Source organism: Onychomys torridus, chromosome X, assembly GCF_903995425.1.
Source record: "Onychomys torridus chromosome X, mOncTor1.1, whole genome shotgun sequence".
Taxonomy (NCBI): domain Eukaryota; kingdom Metazoa; phylum Chordata; class Mammalia; order Rodentia; family Cricetidae; genus Onychomys; species Onychomys torridus.
Window position 1 is genome coordinate 53,974,196 of NC_050466.1, and position 16,566 is coordinate 53,990,761.

The 16,566-nt window shown below is 41.7% G+C and overlaps 1 protein-coding gene across 3 annotated transcripts in view; it reads left to right on the top strand.

Annotated features, from left to right (window-relative positions):
* Nucleotides 1-16,566, top strand: part of Clcn4 (chloride voltage-gated channel 4) — a 65,607-nt gene that overhangs the window by 20,243 nt on the left and 28,798 nt on the right. For 2 of the 3 annotated variants that reach the window (XM_036174422.1, XM_036174423.1), the window contains exons 3-6: nt 6,294-6,465; nt 8,371-8,470; nt 11,540-11,727; nt 14,484-14,606. In XM_036174422.1, the coding sequence (XP_036030315.1) occupies nt 6,294-6,465; nt 8,371-8,470; nt 11,540-11,727; nt 14,484-14,606 (583 nt within the window). The remainder of the gene's footprint in view (nt 1-6,293; nt 6,466-8,370; nt 8,471-11,539; nt 11,728-14,483; nt 14,607-16,566) is intronic. The other variant, XM_036174424.1, reaches the window with a different exon arrangement.

Consider the following 16,566-nt stretch of genomic DNA (forward strand, 5'->3'; position numbering starts at 1 on the left):
GCTCACAACCATCTAGAGTGAGATCTGGTGCCCTCTTCTGGAGTGCAGGCATACATGAAGGCAGAATACTGTGTACATAATAAATAAATCTTAAAAAAAAAAACCCAAACCAAAAAACTACAGTCATTGAATTCCAGATCTGAAATGACCCTCACAGGACTCATTTTATGGAGAAGAAGACTAAAGCCCATGGAAATCAGGAGGCCTTTTCCCATCGTCCCACAGCTGGGTGGAGGCAAAATCAGCCAGGGACTTGAAGATTTGTTACATTGTTTGGGTCTTTCTAAACTGTACCATTCAGAGTGAAGAGATCAGTGGCCTATTTCATCTCACACAACTTCTTTTCAAAAGGGGTGAAGTACATCATATAGAGTTTTAAAGTTAAAAAAGTCCCATAGAACTGCTTATGAGTGCTGTATCAATAATGTTGTCTTGCCTTATTTTCACAAGTACATAACGATAGTCTTGTTTCTCTACCTAAGGGATGTGAGGAAAGTGGCACAGAGCTGAAAGCCTAGGCAGGACCTTGTGGGAGAGCACATGCTGGGGATCAAACTTCATTTCCCCATCTTACAAATTTAGCTTTTCCATGGATGTGCCACCCAGATGCTGAATTGTTAACTCAAATAAAGAATGGACTAGAGTTTGGGAGGTTAATTGTTGTCTATGCTTTGGATAGCTGGGCATTTTGGCAATGGGCACGGTCAAGGGCTTCTTCAGAGTGATATGGTAGTTTCTGACATTTTGCTCTGAGAAATGAATGCCCTCAAAATCATGCTGATTATGCCCCCAAGGCTATTGGTCTAAACTGTCCTGGATCACACAGTAACTACTGGCAAACTCACTTATTGCTTTTACATCTTTTGTCCATGTATCTTCTACTCACACTTCTTTTTTTCCTCTCCCCTCTCTCTTTCTCATTTATGATAACATTAAAACTTCTTTGCTATTTTAGGTAGCTGCAAGAAGTTCCAATGGGCTTTGTTGCTCCAGTGGTCCAGAAATAATGCATACAATTGAATTAATTCACTGAAGGTTATTGAACACCGACTCCACTCCAGGCCCAAACACAGAGAGGCAAAAATAACTAAGGTTTTCATACTGCAGAAGATCACAGTAAAGAAGTTAGTAATTGATGTGACGTTCATAGGAATTCTGATAAGAGAGACTTTGAAATGCCTAAGCAGAATGCAGTCTCTCTCTCTCTCTCTCTCTCTCTCTCTCTCTCTCTCTCTCTCTCTCCCTCTCTCTCTCTCTCTCTTATCTCTCTGTCTTTCTCTCTATTTCTGGGGAAACGAATAGAATCTCTATAGGTAAGGAGATGCAGCAAAGAGATCTACAGAGTAAACCAGAACTTTCCAGGCAGAGAACAAGAAGCCATTCAAAGAAGAGGAGCAACACATTCAAAGGGTTGGCATCTGGGAGCAGATATGCTGAGAGCCACCATTTAGTTCAGGGTGGCATGTTCTTTTATACTTAGTCAGGGCCTTGATTATACTTCTTGATCTTTATCCAAGTGATTTCTTGCCTTCTTTCATGTCTAGAATCCATTACATCTTTACCAATGCCCAACTATGCACAGGCTAGGTTTCCTTTGGTGAGCTGACCCATTCAGAGTAGCTTTTAACATCAAAGTCCTAAGTGATGCTATCACTGCTAACACACGCTTGTCTTTGTTGGGCTCTGGTGAATTGAGTTTATGGGATAAAGTCGGTTTTCATCTGCTCTTGAAGACTTTGATCCTGGCCTCTTGGGGCCTTCATGCTGAAACTAAGCCTTACAGATATTTACTTGCCTTAGGGGATTAGATAAAAGATCTAGGTGTCCTGCATGCTTTCCAAAGACCCTTTGTAGGTAAATAATGGTTGTATAGGAGAGATGCTATCTTCTTAGGCAGAATACCACCAGCATGAACTAGGGAAAATTCTGTTCCATCCTGTCTCTTCTGGGCATTGTCATCCATTGCTTCAATCTCCTTCACCAGTGGAGTTGTTTTTCTTTTCTGCAGAGCTGAATCCACTAGATTTCATTTTCCAGAGCCCAAGTGGACATGACTGTATGCTGATAAAACTTTATTTCCAAAATTAACTGGCCTGAATGTTCCTATGGAATGCCGTTTGCAGAGGCTTGATGTAGGTGATTCAAGTCAACAAGGGATTTCAGAGTCAGACTGTAGGATGCTGTCATTCTTTGATACAATGGCCTCAAGGTCATATGCAGAGCTATCATCTGCCAGCAAAATGTAACTGTTGGGAAGAAGGAACAAAATATAAGTGGAAGAAACAATGAGCCCCTTCTCAGGTGCAAATCATGATGTGTTCAGGGTTCCTATACCATATTGAGCTGACAGAGTTGGTCAGTTCATTATGGTGTTTGATCCAAGCCACATACTTCCTTCTTGTTGCTCTCATATCTGGCTGGACTCAAGTTACTCCTCCTTTTGTGGTATCCCACTGGATCCCAGACTAGACTTCCTTTCATTTTTCTCACCCATGTTGTCTCTATTTGCACTCTTCCCAGCCATCCCTTAGTCCCTTGTCTTTTAAACTCAATCTCAGGATAGACCTCAGCAACTCCTTTGGGGGTCCCTGGGAGGTAATCCAAACACAGTTGATTAGATCATGTTTACTTTACCCTACTAATTCTGGGTGTAGTCATTATACCTGACATCCTCCATCAATTTCTACAGATGGATGGGCTATGGAGATAGCTCAGTGGGTAAAGCTCTTGCCATGTAGTCATAGGACTTGAATTCAGATCCCCAGAACCCATGTATAACTGGATGTGGTAACACATTTATGTGTAATTCTAGAGCTCCTGTGATGAGATGAGAATGAGACAGGGGAAGCCACGGAAGCTGGTAGGCCAGCTAGCCTGATATACACAGTGGTGAATAATAGATACTCTCTCTAAGAAGGTAGAAGGCAAAGAGCAACACCTGGGTTGCCTCCTGACACTTGTCTGTATACACCCACACACCTCCACCTCTTCCCTAAATGAAAAGTTTGCTGATGAATTTATTCTCTAAAGTGGCTTTTTCATTGTAGCACTGTAGCCTGGAGTAGCTGCTGCAGTAGAAACTTGGTTGATTTTCAGGTAGTCCCCTTCCCCCTTCTTTGAGATACGTCTCAGTCTGTTGCCCATTCTGATCTTGAATTCATGGCAGTCTTTCTGCCACATCTTCCAAGTACTGGGATTATATGCATGAGCCACTGTGTCCAGCACCAACTTTCCATCAGTAGCAGGACCAAGTCTCTGCAATTCTTCCATCAGCTGAGGTGTTTTTGTTTTTGTTTTTTGACAAGATCTCTGCATTGTGGGTCTACAGCCTGTTATCTTACTTTTCCCTCATCAGAGGTTTCCCTTCCCACATGTCGTAAGAGATTGTGACCATCGTGTTTTTGTAAAACTGAGAATGCTACCCCTGCTTTCTAATTTTATTCCTTTCCTTATATTATTGGTTATGTTATTGATTGCTACTGACTTCTGTAATGTGATTCTTCCCTGGGTACTCATCAGTAGGTGTACTTTTGAACTTGGCACAGCTCAGACCTCAAACTTGGAAAGTTTTAAAGCAGCCGAGTTACACAGATGCTCAATAAATCAGTAACTGTGGCCATTTTATTGCTTGTAAGGTGATTACCCTATTTTGTTCATAGTGACTTTTCTAGTTGATTAAAGTGCAGTTTCATCGGGACATGGTTGAGTCCTCTAAATATGTTAATACATAAAGCAATGAGAGAGGTCTGAATACAAATATTTTTATAACCACCTTCAATGTTTTAACCATTGATTCCAAGTCTTTTGTGGCCTTCATACTATAATTCAAATTTCCATGCTTTTTGCTGAAGTAATTTTTATTTGGTGCATTTTCAGGCTCTTGTCTTGGTAGAAGTCGTTTTTTTTTGTTTTTTGTTTTTTTTTTCTTTTTTTTTCTGTTAATCTGAGTGAGCATTGGTCCTGCTACAAAAATTTTCTGTGCCTCAAATTGGTTCCTCTGTGATTTGGAAATGAGACTCTGAGGATGGCAGAACATGGGAGGTTTATGGTTGATTGGTTTCCAGGCCAGGAGAGCCTGAACAGTTGGAATGGAATTGTTATCTAAGACATTCAAATCTTTTACTGTCCTGGCAGCAAGACCTGTTTGACTGTGTTTTAAGAAAAACTTAAATTAGTGTCTGTTCCCAGAGCTTTGTATGGCTCTTTGCTCTCAGTGGTCTGTCCTATTGCTTTTGTTGATATCCATGGTGGCCCTTCTTTCTCAGGGGGCTGCTGCCATATACAGATTGCCTTGATTGTCACTTGTGGTTAAAAGTTGCTCTGCGGCTACTGTTGTACTGTCTGTGATGATAACCACAGAGGCTGTTTATTTCTTTCGTCTATTCTGCTTCTCAGGAGAATCAATGATTTTTGTTATTGTTATTCACCAGTCTGACTGTTTTGTAGAACATGGAAAGAAACTCATATTTATTTGTGAACTGTATTTGCAATTTTGCCTATTCACTAAAATTTGCCATCTTGTGTGCTCTTGATCTTAGCATCACTGTAACAAAATGTCTTATCTAGTGAACCTAAAAAGAAGAAGGGTTTGTTGGGTTCATGGTTTTTGAGAATCCAGTCTGTGATCAATTAGCCACCATGTTTTGGGATTGGTGACAGTGTCCATCGTGATATGATTTTGTGCTGGAACCGACACTTCATGGCCAGGACTTGAGGGTAAGGAGCTAGGGCCCAGCACTCCTGTTTGAGGCACAAGTCTTATCATCTTAAGGACTCCCTCCCCTTCAGCGCCACCTCTTCAAGGTTTCACTACCTTCCAATAGCACCACCTTGAGGATAAAGTGTGTAATACATGGACTTTTAGGGGAACCAAACAATAGTACCAAGTGGTGCTTCAAAGGGTAGTCACTGACCTGGAAATTGTGTAGAATGGTGAAAAGTTAAACTTGCCAGAAACACATCTGGCACCTGTGGTCAGAGAAGATAACTGTCTACCTTTGTGTTTCCATGGTCATACTATGAACAAGTGGCCTTTTCATGTTTTGTTTAGACTTAATTAAAAACAAACCCCCATGCCTTTAATTCCAGCACTCGGGAGGCAGAGCCAGGCAGATCTCTGTGCATTTGAGGCCAGCCTGGTCTACAAAGTGAGTTCCAGGACAGGCTCCAAAAGAAAAAACAAAAACAAAAACAAAAAACCAAACCAACCAACCAACCAACCAACCAAACAAACAAACAAACCTGTGCTTCTTTTGTAGGTAATTTTGCTGTTTAAAGTGTCCTTGAAATACTACATTATAGTTCTGCCTGTGTTCCTATGTGCTAGAGCATTGTTTGCAAGTGCTTTGTGGAGAAAATATATCTGATAGAGAAACTTCGATCAGGCCTCAGCAATGGTTGGTTGAGTTCCAGGATACTGAATGAGTAATGTCTATCAAATAAGATGTTTTTAAATAGAAACACAAACAAAAAGGTGATATATTGATAGGTTGGGGAAAAAAAGTTGTGAGCAGAGGCTTGCAGGATTCATTTGGGGGCATTGTTTGGTATTTCCTAATTCAGTGTTCAGTATTCTTTGCAGAAGATAAATAGTGAGTAATAAGGATGAACTGTGTACCTATTACATTACAGCAGAGATACTGATGTGGAAATAATTTTTATGTTATGGAAAAATGGAAGCAAAGAATGGTGGCACATGCTTGTAATCCTAGTACCCAAGAGGCAGAAGTAAGGAGATCAGGAGTTCTAGGTCATTCTCTGTGACATAATAAAACAAACAAGGTCAGTCTGGGCTACATGAGACCCTGTCTAGAAACAAACAAACGAACAGAAAAGAAATCAGTGGTAATGTACTTGCCTAACGTGTGAAAGGCCCATCCAACACACAGCACCACACACAAACACATACATTTCCCCTCCAGCCCCCTCACACATGCACCCCTCCCACACCCTACACCACCCCAATACACATACACACACACAGCACAACAAAACATACCACACATAACACACCACACACAGTAACACACACACACACACACACAGAGAGAGAGAGAGAGAGAGAGAGAGAGAGAGAGAGAGAGAGAGACAGAGACAGAGACAGAGAGAGACAGAGAGAGACAGAGAGAGACAGAGAGAGAAAAGCAAAGTAGATACAGTTCTTGGATTATGGTGCTATATTCATGCTTATTTTGTTTCTTTGTGGAGCTGGGAATGGAACCCAGTCCCTCAAAAATGCTGTAAAGACACTCTTGTCCTGAGCTACACACGAGCCCTGTTTGCATTTTTAACAGGTGGACTTCTCTTCCAGGAGTAACTAGCATGGTCAGTGCAGGAACCATGAGTGCCTCTGGGAATCTAATGGACTTCCTTGATGAGCCCTTCCCTGATGTGGGGACCTATGAGGACTTCCACACCATAGACTGGCTGAGGGAAAAGTCCCGGGACACTGACAGACACAGAAAGGTAGGTGGTACCATGCTAAAGGGGTCTTTAACAATAGTTCCACAATGCTTCCATCTATAGATTATGTATTACATGTTGGTTCTACAAAAGGAAAGTGTTAGTAGCAGAGGCAGAGACAAAGACTGAGAGTTACACTGCCAGGTACTTTGGGTAGAAATATGACCAGTGAAAGCAACAAAGGGACTCTGGAGTCAGATACATTTGGACCACATCTTGCCCTTGACACCTTCATGGTGGTTGAATTTGATTGAGGCTGCCATTTCTGAGCCTCATTTAATCATCCTTGAGAATAAAAATGATTACACTGAAGACTGTATGAGATTGTCTGTGTGTGTATTTGTGTGTGTGTGTGTGTGTGTGTGTGTGTGTGTGTGTGTGTGTATGTGTGTGTATGACCACGCTGCCAGACATCTAGTTGGCATTCAGTGCAGTTATATGGCAAATGCTGTGGGCTCATTTAGGAGAAATGATTAGAGAAGGCATTTTTTCAGGGAAGTAAGTTTTAAATTGGTCTTTCAGTGTGACCAAGAGTTTGGTAGTCAGAGAGAGGGAAAGGATCCTAACTATCAGAGGATAGTTTTTTTTTTTAAGTCACAGAGGCATGAAAGAATGTTATACATTCAGGTTATTCAGGGCAGTCCTGGGGTTGTTGGAGGATTTGCAGGAGATGATTAAGTGGCCTATGGGGAGGAGTTGGTCAAGGCCACAGAGGACAGTAAGGAGGTGCTGCAGAGAGAAAAACAGGAACCTTTGAGTGTGGTCAGGAGGAAGGAGGGTTTCTTACTGGAGGCCATAAAAATGATGGACATAGGATCAGGTTCAAGCCATGATGGGCTTTAGAGGAGGGAATAGAGTGAAATGGAGTCATAGAACCACAGACTCTTGTCAGACAAAGTGAGGCTTTTGCTAATGAATGGAGGAAGTGGAGTGGGGATTGTCTTGCAGCAGGGCCTGGGAGACAGCATGCTGTGCAGCTCAGTGTGAAGTTGGGGCTTACCCTGGAGAGTGAGAGACTCCTAGCCTGCAGATGGCTACTGAAGCTTAAGACGCGGCCAAGGTGGCTTAGGCACTTAAAAAGAGAAGTGGGGGTGGAAACAGGACCCTGGGAAAGTTGGGGTACAGGTTCTGGGTACAGAGGAAAGCAGGTCAGGTGCAATCAGAGCCAGAGACTTGGAAGAAGCAGACAGGGGTGAAATAGGGAACCAAAAATAGGTGAGGAGATGATGATGTTAGAGGAGTGCAAGGCTCCTCCAAAATGGGGAGGGAAAAAGGCATGCTATAAAAATGTCATAATGGGGGGTTGGGCATTTAGCTCAGTGGTAGAGTGCTTGCCTAGCAAGCGCAGGCCCTGGGTTCAGTCCTCAGCTCAGGCAAAAAAAAAAAAAAAAAAAAAAAAAGTCAGATGAAAAATGTCATCTGAGTTAGAGTACCCCCAAAAGAACACAATTAAAATCCATATTGAATTTGATTTGTTCTTTGATTATCTAAAATCTATTGTGAAGGGAGACACTGATCCTGTATTGCATCCTTAATAGCTTTGTGAACCAGAAAGCCCATTTTATTCAAGATTTATTTATTATGTATACAGTGTTCTGCCTGCCTGCCAGAAGAGGGCACCAGATCTCATTACAGATGGTTGGGAGCTACCATGCGATTTCTGGAAATTAAACTCAGGACCTCTGCAAGAATAGCCAGTGCTCTTAACTGCTGAGCCATCTCTCTAGCCTCCAGAAAGCCCATTTAATCATTGTTCTACATTGTTGCATGAACAACATGACTGGGAATTTGGTGGCATGATTATATTCATCTTCTCAGTCACATTGTTTCCTGAGGAATATACTTCAGAGAAAGAAGCATGAACTAGAATTGTGTTCTGATCAACTGCTGTATATACTTCATTTCCAGATAACAAGCAAAAGTAAGGAGTCGATCTGGGAGTTCATCAAGAGCCTGCTGGATGCATGGTCAGGATGGGTGGTGATGCTACTCATCGGGCTGCTGGCAGGTATGTGCAAGATATATATGTGTGCTGTTCTCCTAGCACCCCCAAACTCCAGATGTCTGGGAGAGACTGAAGCTATGGAGTATTCACCTTCTGTCTCAATGCAAGGAATTTATTGCTTGAACTATTTAAGATCAAAATACCTGAACAAATATTTTTTTCTAGAATCTACCAAGACTGAGGCAGGAGCCTAACCGTAACTGTGACACCACAGACCAAAACAGAGATGGCTCAGAAAACAAGTGTGGGCTTATGGAAAGTTGTAATTAACAGCACTGCTTAGCCCTATTCACACACTGAATAGATTTACGACTACCCTGGATGTTCACTGAAAGCTAGCATTTTATATTGTCATACCTACCTATGTATAGGGTTACAAAATATGGAGGCATTTATACTTTTGAAACATCAGACACTGCATATGGTGGGTTTTTTCTACTACTGGAAAGCCCTAAAATGCATGACATTCAAAATAATGCTAACCACCATGGGATCCAAGGTGAGTCCAGGACAGATGCATCTAGAATATATGCTGTTCCTACCCTTAGAGACTTCTCATCCTCCATTGTCATAATCTCAGTGCCATTTCATGGACAGTAGATAGTTGGCTCTTTGTGGTAGTCATTTGCTGAAGTTAACTTCTTTTTAGGAGTCTATGAAGATTGGTGTTAAACAACCTTTCTGGATTAAACATTATGATGCTCAGTAAAGGCCTTCTCCTTTCCCTTCATGATTCTAATGTGCAGCTGGAAGCAACAAACACTTAGAAAGCTGGTTCTATGGCCAAAGTAGAAAGAGAAGGAAGGTGCAGAATGAAGGGGTTTTAGAGATAGGCACCCACAGTGTTCTTTGGATTTGGATGCATATTGGAGGGAGATCTAGGAAGTAGCACCATTTTCCCATGGCTCCAATGGTGGGGAGGACTCAGGTGTCCAACTGCCTGGATGGACGTTCCCTTGGTTTAATTCCTCATAGACGAATCACACATATCCTCTGCATAACTAATTTACCAAAACTTACCATAAGGGGGCACTGTTGCACCACAGACCAAAGCATAGATGGTTCACAAACCGCTTGTGTCAGCAAGTTTGGATTGGATGAAGAATAATATGACTGTGAGTGGTTCAAAAATGATGGATCTCAGGGTGATCATCAGATCTTGCTCAAATATCACTTTCCACTTGAAACTTTTTCTGATTGCTTCTCTAAAAAAAAAAAATCACATCTTTCTCTTAATGAGCCTCTCCCTCACCACTTTCCATCTCTCTCTCTCTCTCTCTCTCTCTCTCTCTCTCTCTCTCTCTCTCTGTGTGTGTGTGTGTGTGTGTGTGTAACAGTTTTACTGAATTATACTACACATACTATACATATTGCATGATTAACTCATTTAATGTGTACAATTAAATGGTTTTCAGTATATTTACAGAGTTGTGCAGTTATCATCATGACCAATTTTATAACAGTTTTGTCATTCCCACCTAAATATCATCTGCACCTTTAAGCTATGGAAGGATCTAAACCATTACCAGTCTACTTCCTTTCACTGTCTGTTCTGGACATTTCATGTAAATGGAGTTGAACATTATGAGTGTCTTTTGAAGTGGACCCAGGTCCAGATGCCTGGCCTGACCCTAACTGTGGCACAAAAACTAAATGACAAAGCCTTTTATTTCTAGTACATAAATATCTGTATACAGATATACACATGCATAAACACATATACATGCATACACATACACATACATCCATATAAATATACATACATATACTGGGGTTTTGTGGGCCTGGATATACCTTTAGGGCTCAGTAGCAAGAGGGATACAAATAAGACAGTCAGGGGAGAATGCACAATATGAAAAGAGAAAAATATTTAGGGTCAAGCTTTGAGGAAATAACCCTTTAGAAAGCCAGGTGGAGGATCAGGAAAGATCAAGGGAAACAGAAGAGCTATTGCAGAAGCGATGAGCTTCTGGAAGAATGGAGTGCTTGGCAGTTTCAAATGATGCCGAGAAGCCTAAAACTAGGATTAGCAACCTTCCTTCTATAAAAGCCTAGCAAATAAGTGTTTTCAGTTTCTTGAGCTGTATAGTTCCAGTCTCTATAATTCGACTCTGCCACCATCACCACAGGAAGAATCGCCACAGTCAGCATCCAGTGATAAAGTGTGGCTATGCTGGGATAAAGCTTTATTAACAAAAAGGCAGTGGGCTCCATATGGCCTCTTGGTTGTGTGTTGTATGACCTGTTCTGGAAAATGAAGACTGGGTATAGGTGATTGCTTTCCTAGTGGAAGGAAAGAATGAACTGTACTGAGGGGAAGAGGAGAGAAGGAAAGCTATAGGACAATGTCTGGAGGGGAATGTGGACTAGGGGTGACTTAAATGTTGATTAGAAAGCCATCAGAAAGGGAACAGTTATTTATTTGTTCACGTGTTTAGTGTATGTGGTGTGCGTTATGTGTGTGTGAGTGAGTCCACCATTACACACGTATTTGGAGGCCAGACAAGGGCTTCTTCCTGTGTTTATTTCTACTGTATTCCAGCCAGACAGGATCTCTCACTGCACCTGAAGCTTGTTCTTTTGGCTAGCTAGGCTAGCTGTCCAGTGAGCTCCCAGTATCTTCATGTTATTTCCCGCAACACTTGGGGTATATGCACACCTAGTCATGCCAGGGTTTTATGTAGGTGCTGGGATTTGAACGCAGGTCCTCATGCTTGAATAGAAAGCATTCTTACCTGCTGAGCCATCTCCCAAAGTTGGGGATAATTTTTCATGATATATATAGACAACTAAAAAACTTGGAGAAAGATGAGTAATCATGGACTTCCATCTGCCCTCACAGCCCAAGAGTGGAACCATATAGCCCTCCTACCTGAATTGAGATCCTAGGGTCTTTGTGGCTCTTTGAGCTCCCACTGCCTGGCTCATACCATAAATGCTTGCGTGACTTCTGGGTGACTGAAAGCAGCTGTCAGTTTCAGTGGCAGTATCATGGCATGGGTGTGCCCTCAGCTTTGGGAGTGCCCTGTCTTCTTTGTGACAATTCTTCTCCATGGTTCATTCTTTTCCTAGGTACCTTGGCTGGGGTCATTGATCTTGCTGTTGACTGGATGACTGACCTGAAGGAGGGGGTCTGTCTGTCTGCCTTCTGGTACAGCCATGAGCAATGCTGCTGGACCTCCAACGAGACCACTTTTGAAGACAGGGACAAGTGTCCCCTGTGGCAGAAGTGGTCAGAACTTCTGCTGAGCCAGTCAGAGGTGTGTATCTGTGTCCTCAATTCCTGAACACACATGACTTCACATTTAGATAATAAGCTCTGGCTTAAATAGTGCTGCCACTTGCTTCCATTGAGCTCTGTGGCTGCTCAGAATTTACTTGGAAAGTCCTTGCTCACCTTGGAGCCCCTAGCTCGTGGGCGTTATATGTATATTTTAGGAAGCCCCTTTCCTCTCTTCCTTTCTCCCTCACTTTGTCTATCTTTTCTCTCTTCCCCTCTCCCCCTATCTCTTTTCTGATTTTTCAGATGTGGTCTTCCCTATAGCCCACCCTGGTCTGGAACTCACAGTAATTCTCCTGCTTCAGCTTCTCAAGTTCTCAGATTTCAGGCAAGAGTTATCACAGCTGGTATATTTGCCTTTTTCTTAACAAAGGTGGTTTCTTATTTGTGCTGAAGAAATGGAGTTGATTTTCATGTTTTAAGCCAGGAGAAAAGATATCATCTGTTTTTAAAATTAACACTTTCAAGGAGCCAATTTATAGTTCATCAGATCTTTCCACAGAAAGTACAATTCAGTGGCTTTGGTCCTATTCACAGAATTGTGTAATGTTCACCATGATCCAATTTTAGAATATTTTTATCCATAATACACACACACACACACACACACACACACACACACTTGTCCGTTCTTTTCCAGTGTTATTGATTGTTAGCCCCAAGCAACTGCCAATGTCCTTTCTGTCTCTATAAATTTCCACCTTCTAGACAGTTCAATTAAATGAATCCATGCACTGTGTGGACTTTGTGTCACTTAACATATTGTCTTCTAAGTTCCTTCATGCTATAGCATAAGTCAGCATTTCCTTCTTCTTCATTGCTGTATGATATTCCACTGTATGGATAGGCTGAATATTATTTGATGAACATGTGTTTCTTGTTTTTGGCTAGCCTGAACATCTGTGTTCAACGTGGGGGCATATATTTCATCTTGGGTATAGGTGTAACTTCTAGGTGAGAGGTGACCTCTAGATTTAACTTTGAAGAACTGATAGGATGGTTTCCAAAGTGGGTGCACCATTTTGCATTCCCATGAGCAGTTTATGAGGGTCCTGATTTGACTACCTTTCTTCCAGCACTTGTTAGCATCTGCTTTCATTGTAGCTAACCTAGTGAGTATGAAATAGTGTCTCATTGTGCTTTTCATTACCATCTTCCATCGAACTTTTCTGACCCAATCAGAGATGCTTCTGTGAAAAGTGTATCTTAGGCACTGGGATATATGTCTGACCTGCAGATCTAGTACTTATCTTCATGGCATTTAGACGTTCAGATTACAATGAATATTTGCAGAGGCCGAGGCCAGCCTAGTCTATATATTGAAACTCTGATTCAAAAGAAGGAGGAAGAAGAGGAGGGTCATTGATAGATCAGAAAGCCAGGTAGAAGGAGCTAAGTGACAAGCTTCACATTAGTGGTAATGGGAGAAGTGTTAAAGCTAGAGTATGCTGGGAGGAGATCTGTAATCTATTTGGACTTCTCCTTCCTTTCCTGCTTCTTTTGACTGGCTTTCACAGCTGAAGACATTTGGAATGTACTTTGCCATTTTACTAAACCTCTCTCTTGATGGAATATTCCCTCACATCTTAGAAATAGTCAGGGCTCTTGAAAAAAAGAGAAATTCTCTATTTGGGTTGATGGGCATGGGCAGATGAGTCTGGCTGGCTGCCATCTTTTTTCCTACTTGCAGCATGTGTTCCAGGGGAAATAGAGGTGTCTATCTTTTCAACTGGTTGTAAGATTTATTCTCTATTTCAAAGAACTACTCTTTAAAAGAGTGAGAAGTTATTTTTAGCCTCTAAAATGTACTTATTTAAGTGGATGAAAGGTATTCCTTGGGCTGATTTCTCACCACACAGAGTATGAAATATGTGGTTGCATTGCAGTCTCCAGGAATGTGTCCTTATATTTAATAGGCACATATGTGGCCATGGCCATGGCCTGACAGGTAGGCGATCTCTGTTTCATTTTCTCTCAGTTGAATAATCCAGATGGTGAGAAGAAGCTGAAGCCCTGAGAAAGGAGAAAGTGCCCAGACTATGTGTTTGTATCAGAAAAGAAAATGGAGTCTAATACATTCTTCTGAAGAGGATATTCAAGCAGCTCCCTTCTATGAGTGCCTGTCACATGTTAGCACTTGATAGAATCTTCCAGAGGCTTGTTAAAATACACTGGGCTATTTGCCTTGTGAAGTATCTGATTTGGCAGCTCTAGGGTGGGACCCACAGGTTATGTTTCTGCCAACCCCCCAGGTGATGCTGATGCTGTTGGTCCATGGACCACACTTAGAGAAGCAGCCTTCTCAAACACAGAACTGACACTTATTCACTGTGGTCTGGGTGTGGCTGTAATGAAAGCTAAGAGAAGCCATCCCACCACAGACAAGACAAAACAAATCATCCAGAGTCTCACAGCCAGAGTTTTCTATGCCACACCTTCTATTAACTATAGTGCAAGTGGTGATTACAACCCAGCATCATCCTTGCTTTCCATTACTGCTGAGATTTCATCCACTGGAAGGTTTGTGTAAATAGCTCCCAGAGAAACACCTGATGCTGTTTGTGTGTAGTGACTGTAGTAATAGCAACAATTAATTCTTTTGTTTATGCAGGCCTGGGAGGAACCTCTCTGAGCCTATCACAGCTTCACTTTCTTGATGGAGATGGTGGGGTTGGGTACACTATTCAGGTCTGCTATGGTTCATTGCTTCTTCCTTGTTTTGTGTCTGCTCTTTAGGGTGCCAGTGCTTACATTCTGAATTACTTAATGTACATTCTATGGGCATTGCTGTTTGCATTTCTGGCTGTCTCCCTGGTACGTGTATTTGCACCATATGCCTGTGGCTCTGGCATACCTGAGGTAAGTTGTGGCTGAAGTCCTGTGTGCTAGCTATAAGCCTCACAATAAGCTTACTAGATAGGCACAGTTAGTTCACTTAGTACTTAAGGAAACTAAAATAAAAACCAGTTAAGTAACCTCCCTGAAGTCTCTAAGCTGGCAAGTTGTGAGTTGAACCCAGCAGTCTGGCTTCACAATGAGTACTGTATTCAGCAGTTTTGATCTGCTGCTTCCCAAATGATTAGACCTCTGCTTTAGAAGCCAAGATAAACTCTTAAAGCCTGAAGAATCTGGGTTCACAAAGCATTCATGTAAACATGCTACTGTAGTAACTCTATGATATAATGTGAAAAAAAGACAGTAGTCGAGGAGTATTGCTGGGAAAATTTACTGGTCATCAGAAGCTTTTGCCACTTTTCTTTTTCTGGTGACAGGGTAATAGGAATCTTTAAAAAAATAATTCTGGGGGTTGGAGAGATGGCTCAGAGGTTAAGAGCACTGGCTGCTTTTCAGGGGTTCTGAGTCCAATTTCTAGCAACCACATGGTGGCTCACAACCATCTATAATGAGATCTGGTGCCCTCTTCTGGTGTGCAGGCATACATGCAGGCAGAACACTGTATATATAATAAATAAATAATTAAAAAATTAATTCTGCTTTCAGTGCATACACTGGGACTATGCCTGTGTGAAAGTACAGTTCTTGTATATAATTTTCAGTAAAATTTGATACAACCACTGTATCAAGGAAGTGTCACTGAGATCAAACTTGAAGCCTGGGAGAATCTGCTGGGTCAAATGATGGTCATTGAGCTGACGCCTGGAAAATCCTGGGCAAAATGCTAACCAGAAATCATAAAATGTCTTGCACATTATCTCTAGTTAGCATACTTGCATTGTTCCTTGAATAGCAGTGGAGAGGGTAAGTTGAAAGTTGAGTTGTGAGCTGATGGTGGCATTGGGTCCCTGTCTCGCCTTTTACTTAAAACAACAACAACAACAACAAAAAACGTATTTATTTATCTTTGGGTACAGTTTTCCATGTATCTCATGCTATCTGAAAACTTACTATGTAGTCAAAGATGACCTTGAATTACTTATCCTCTGCCTCAGTTTTCCAGGTGCTGGGATTGCCAGTGTAGACTACCAGGATGGGTTTATGTGTTGCTGGGGTTTGAACCCAGAGCTTTGTGAATGCTAGGGAAATACTCTACTAACTTAACTACATCCCCAGTCCAGTTTACCCTGTGTTGTGCCTTCCCACACCGATGCTGGTCACACAAAGGGATAGAAGATATATAAGAAAGATGTACTGAAAAAAGTACAATATAGACTTGTTTCAAGAGTGTAAAATATGTATTGATATGTCATACTGAATTTTTGGCAATTTATTTTGACATATTACTTCAAGAACATCCAACCAAAGTGCTTTACCTAACCTGTCTTATTCAGTGTTCTGTTTCTGTGAAGAGGTCATGATTATGGCAACTCTTATAAAGGAAAGCATTTAATTGGGGTTAGCTTACAGTTTCAGAGGTTTAGTTCATTGTCATCATGATGGGGAGCATGGTGACATGCAGGCTGACACAGTGCTGCAGAAGTACCTCAGAGTTAATACATCTGAAAGAGAAAGAGCCACCAGGCTTATCTTGTGTTTTTGAAACCTCAAGGCCCATCCCCCAGTGATATAATTCCTCTAACAAGGCCAAACCTCCTAATCTCTCCCAAGTATTGCCATTCACTGATGACTAAGATATGAGCCTATATGGGGCCATTCTTATTCAAACTACCTCATTCCACCCTATTTCCTCAGTATAGCTAATTCTGCTTTAATGAAGTGTATACACTTTGAATGCATATGGTGCTATGCAAAATGGCACACTAAAAATCACAGACTTATGAGGAAAATGGGTCAGAGTGTGGTCACAATACTCAAAACCTGACATATAGGAGGAGAGAAATCTAAGAACAGTAGCACAGTG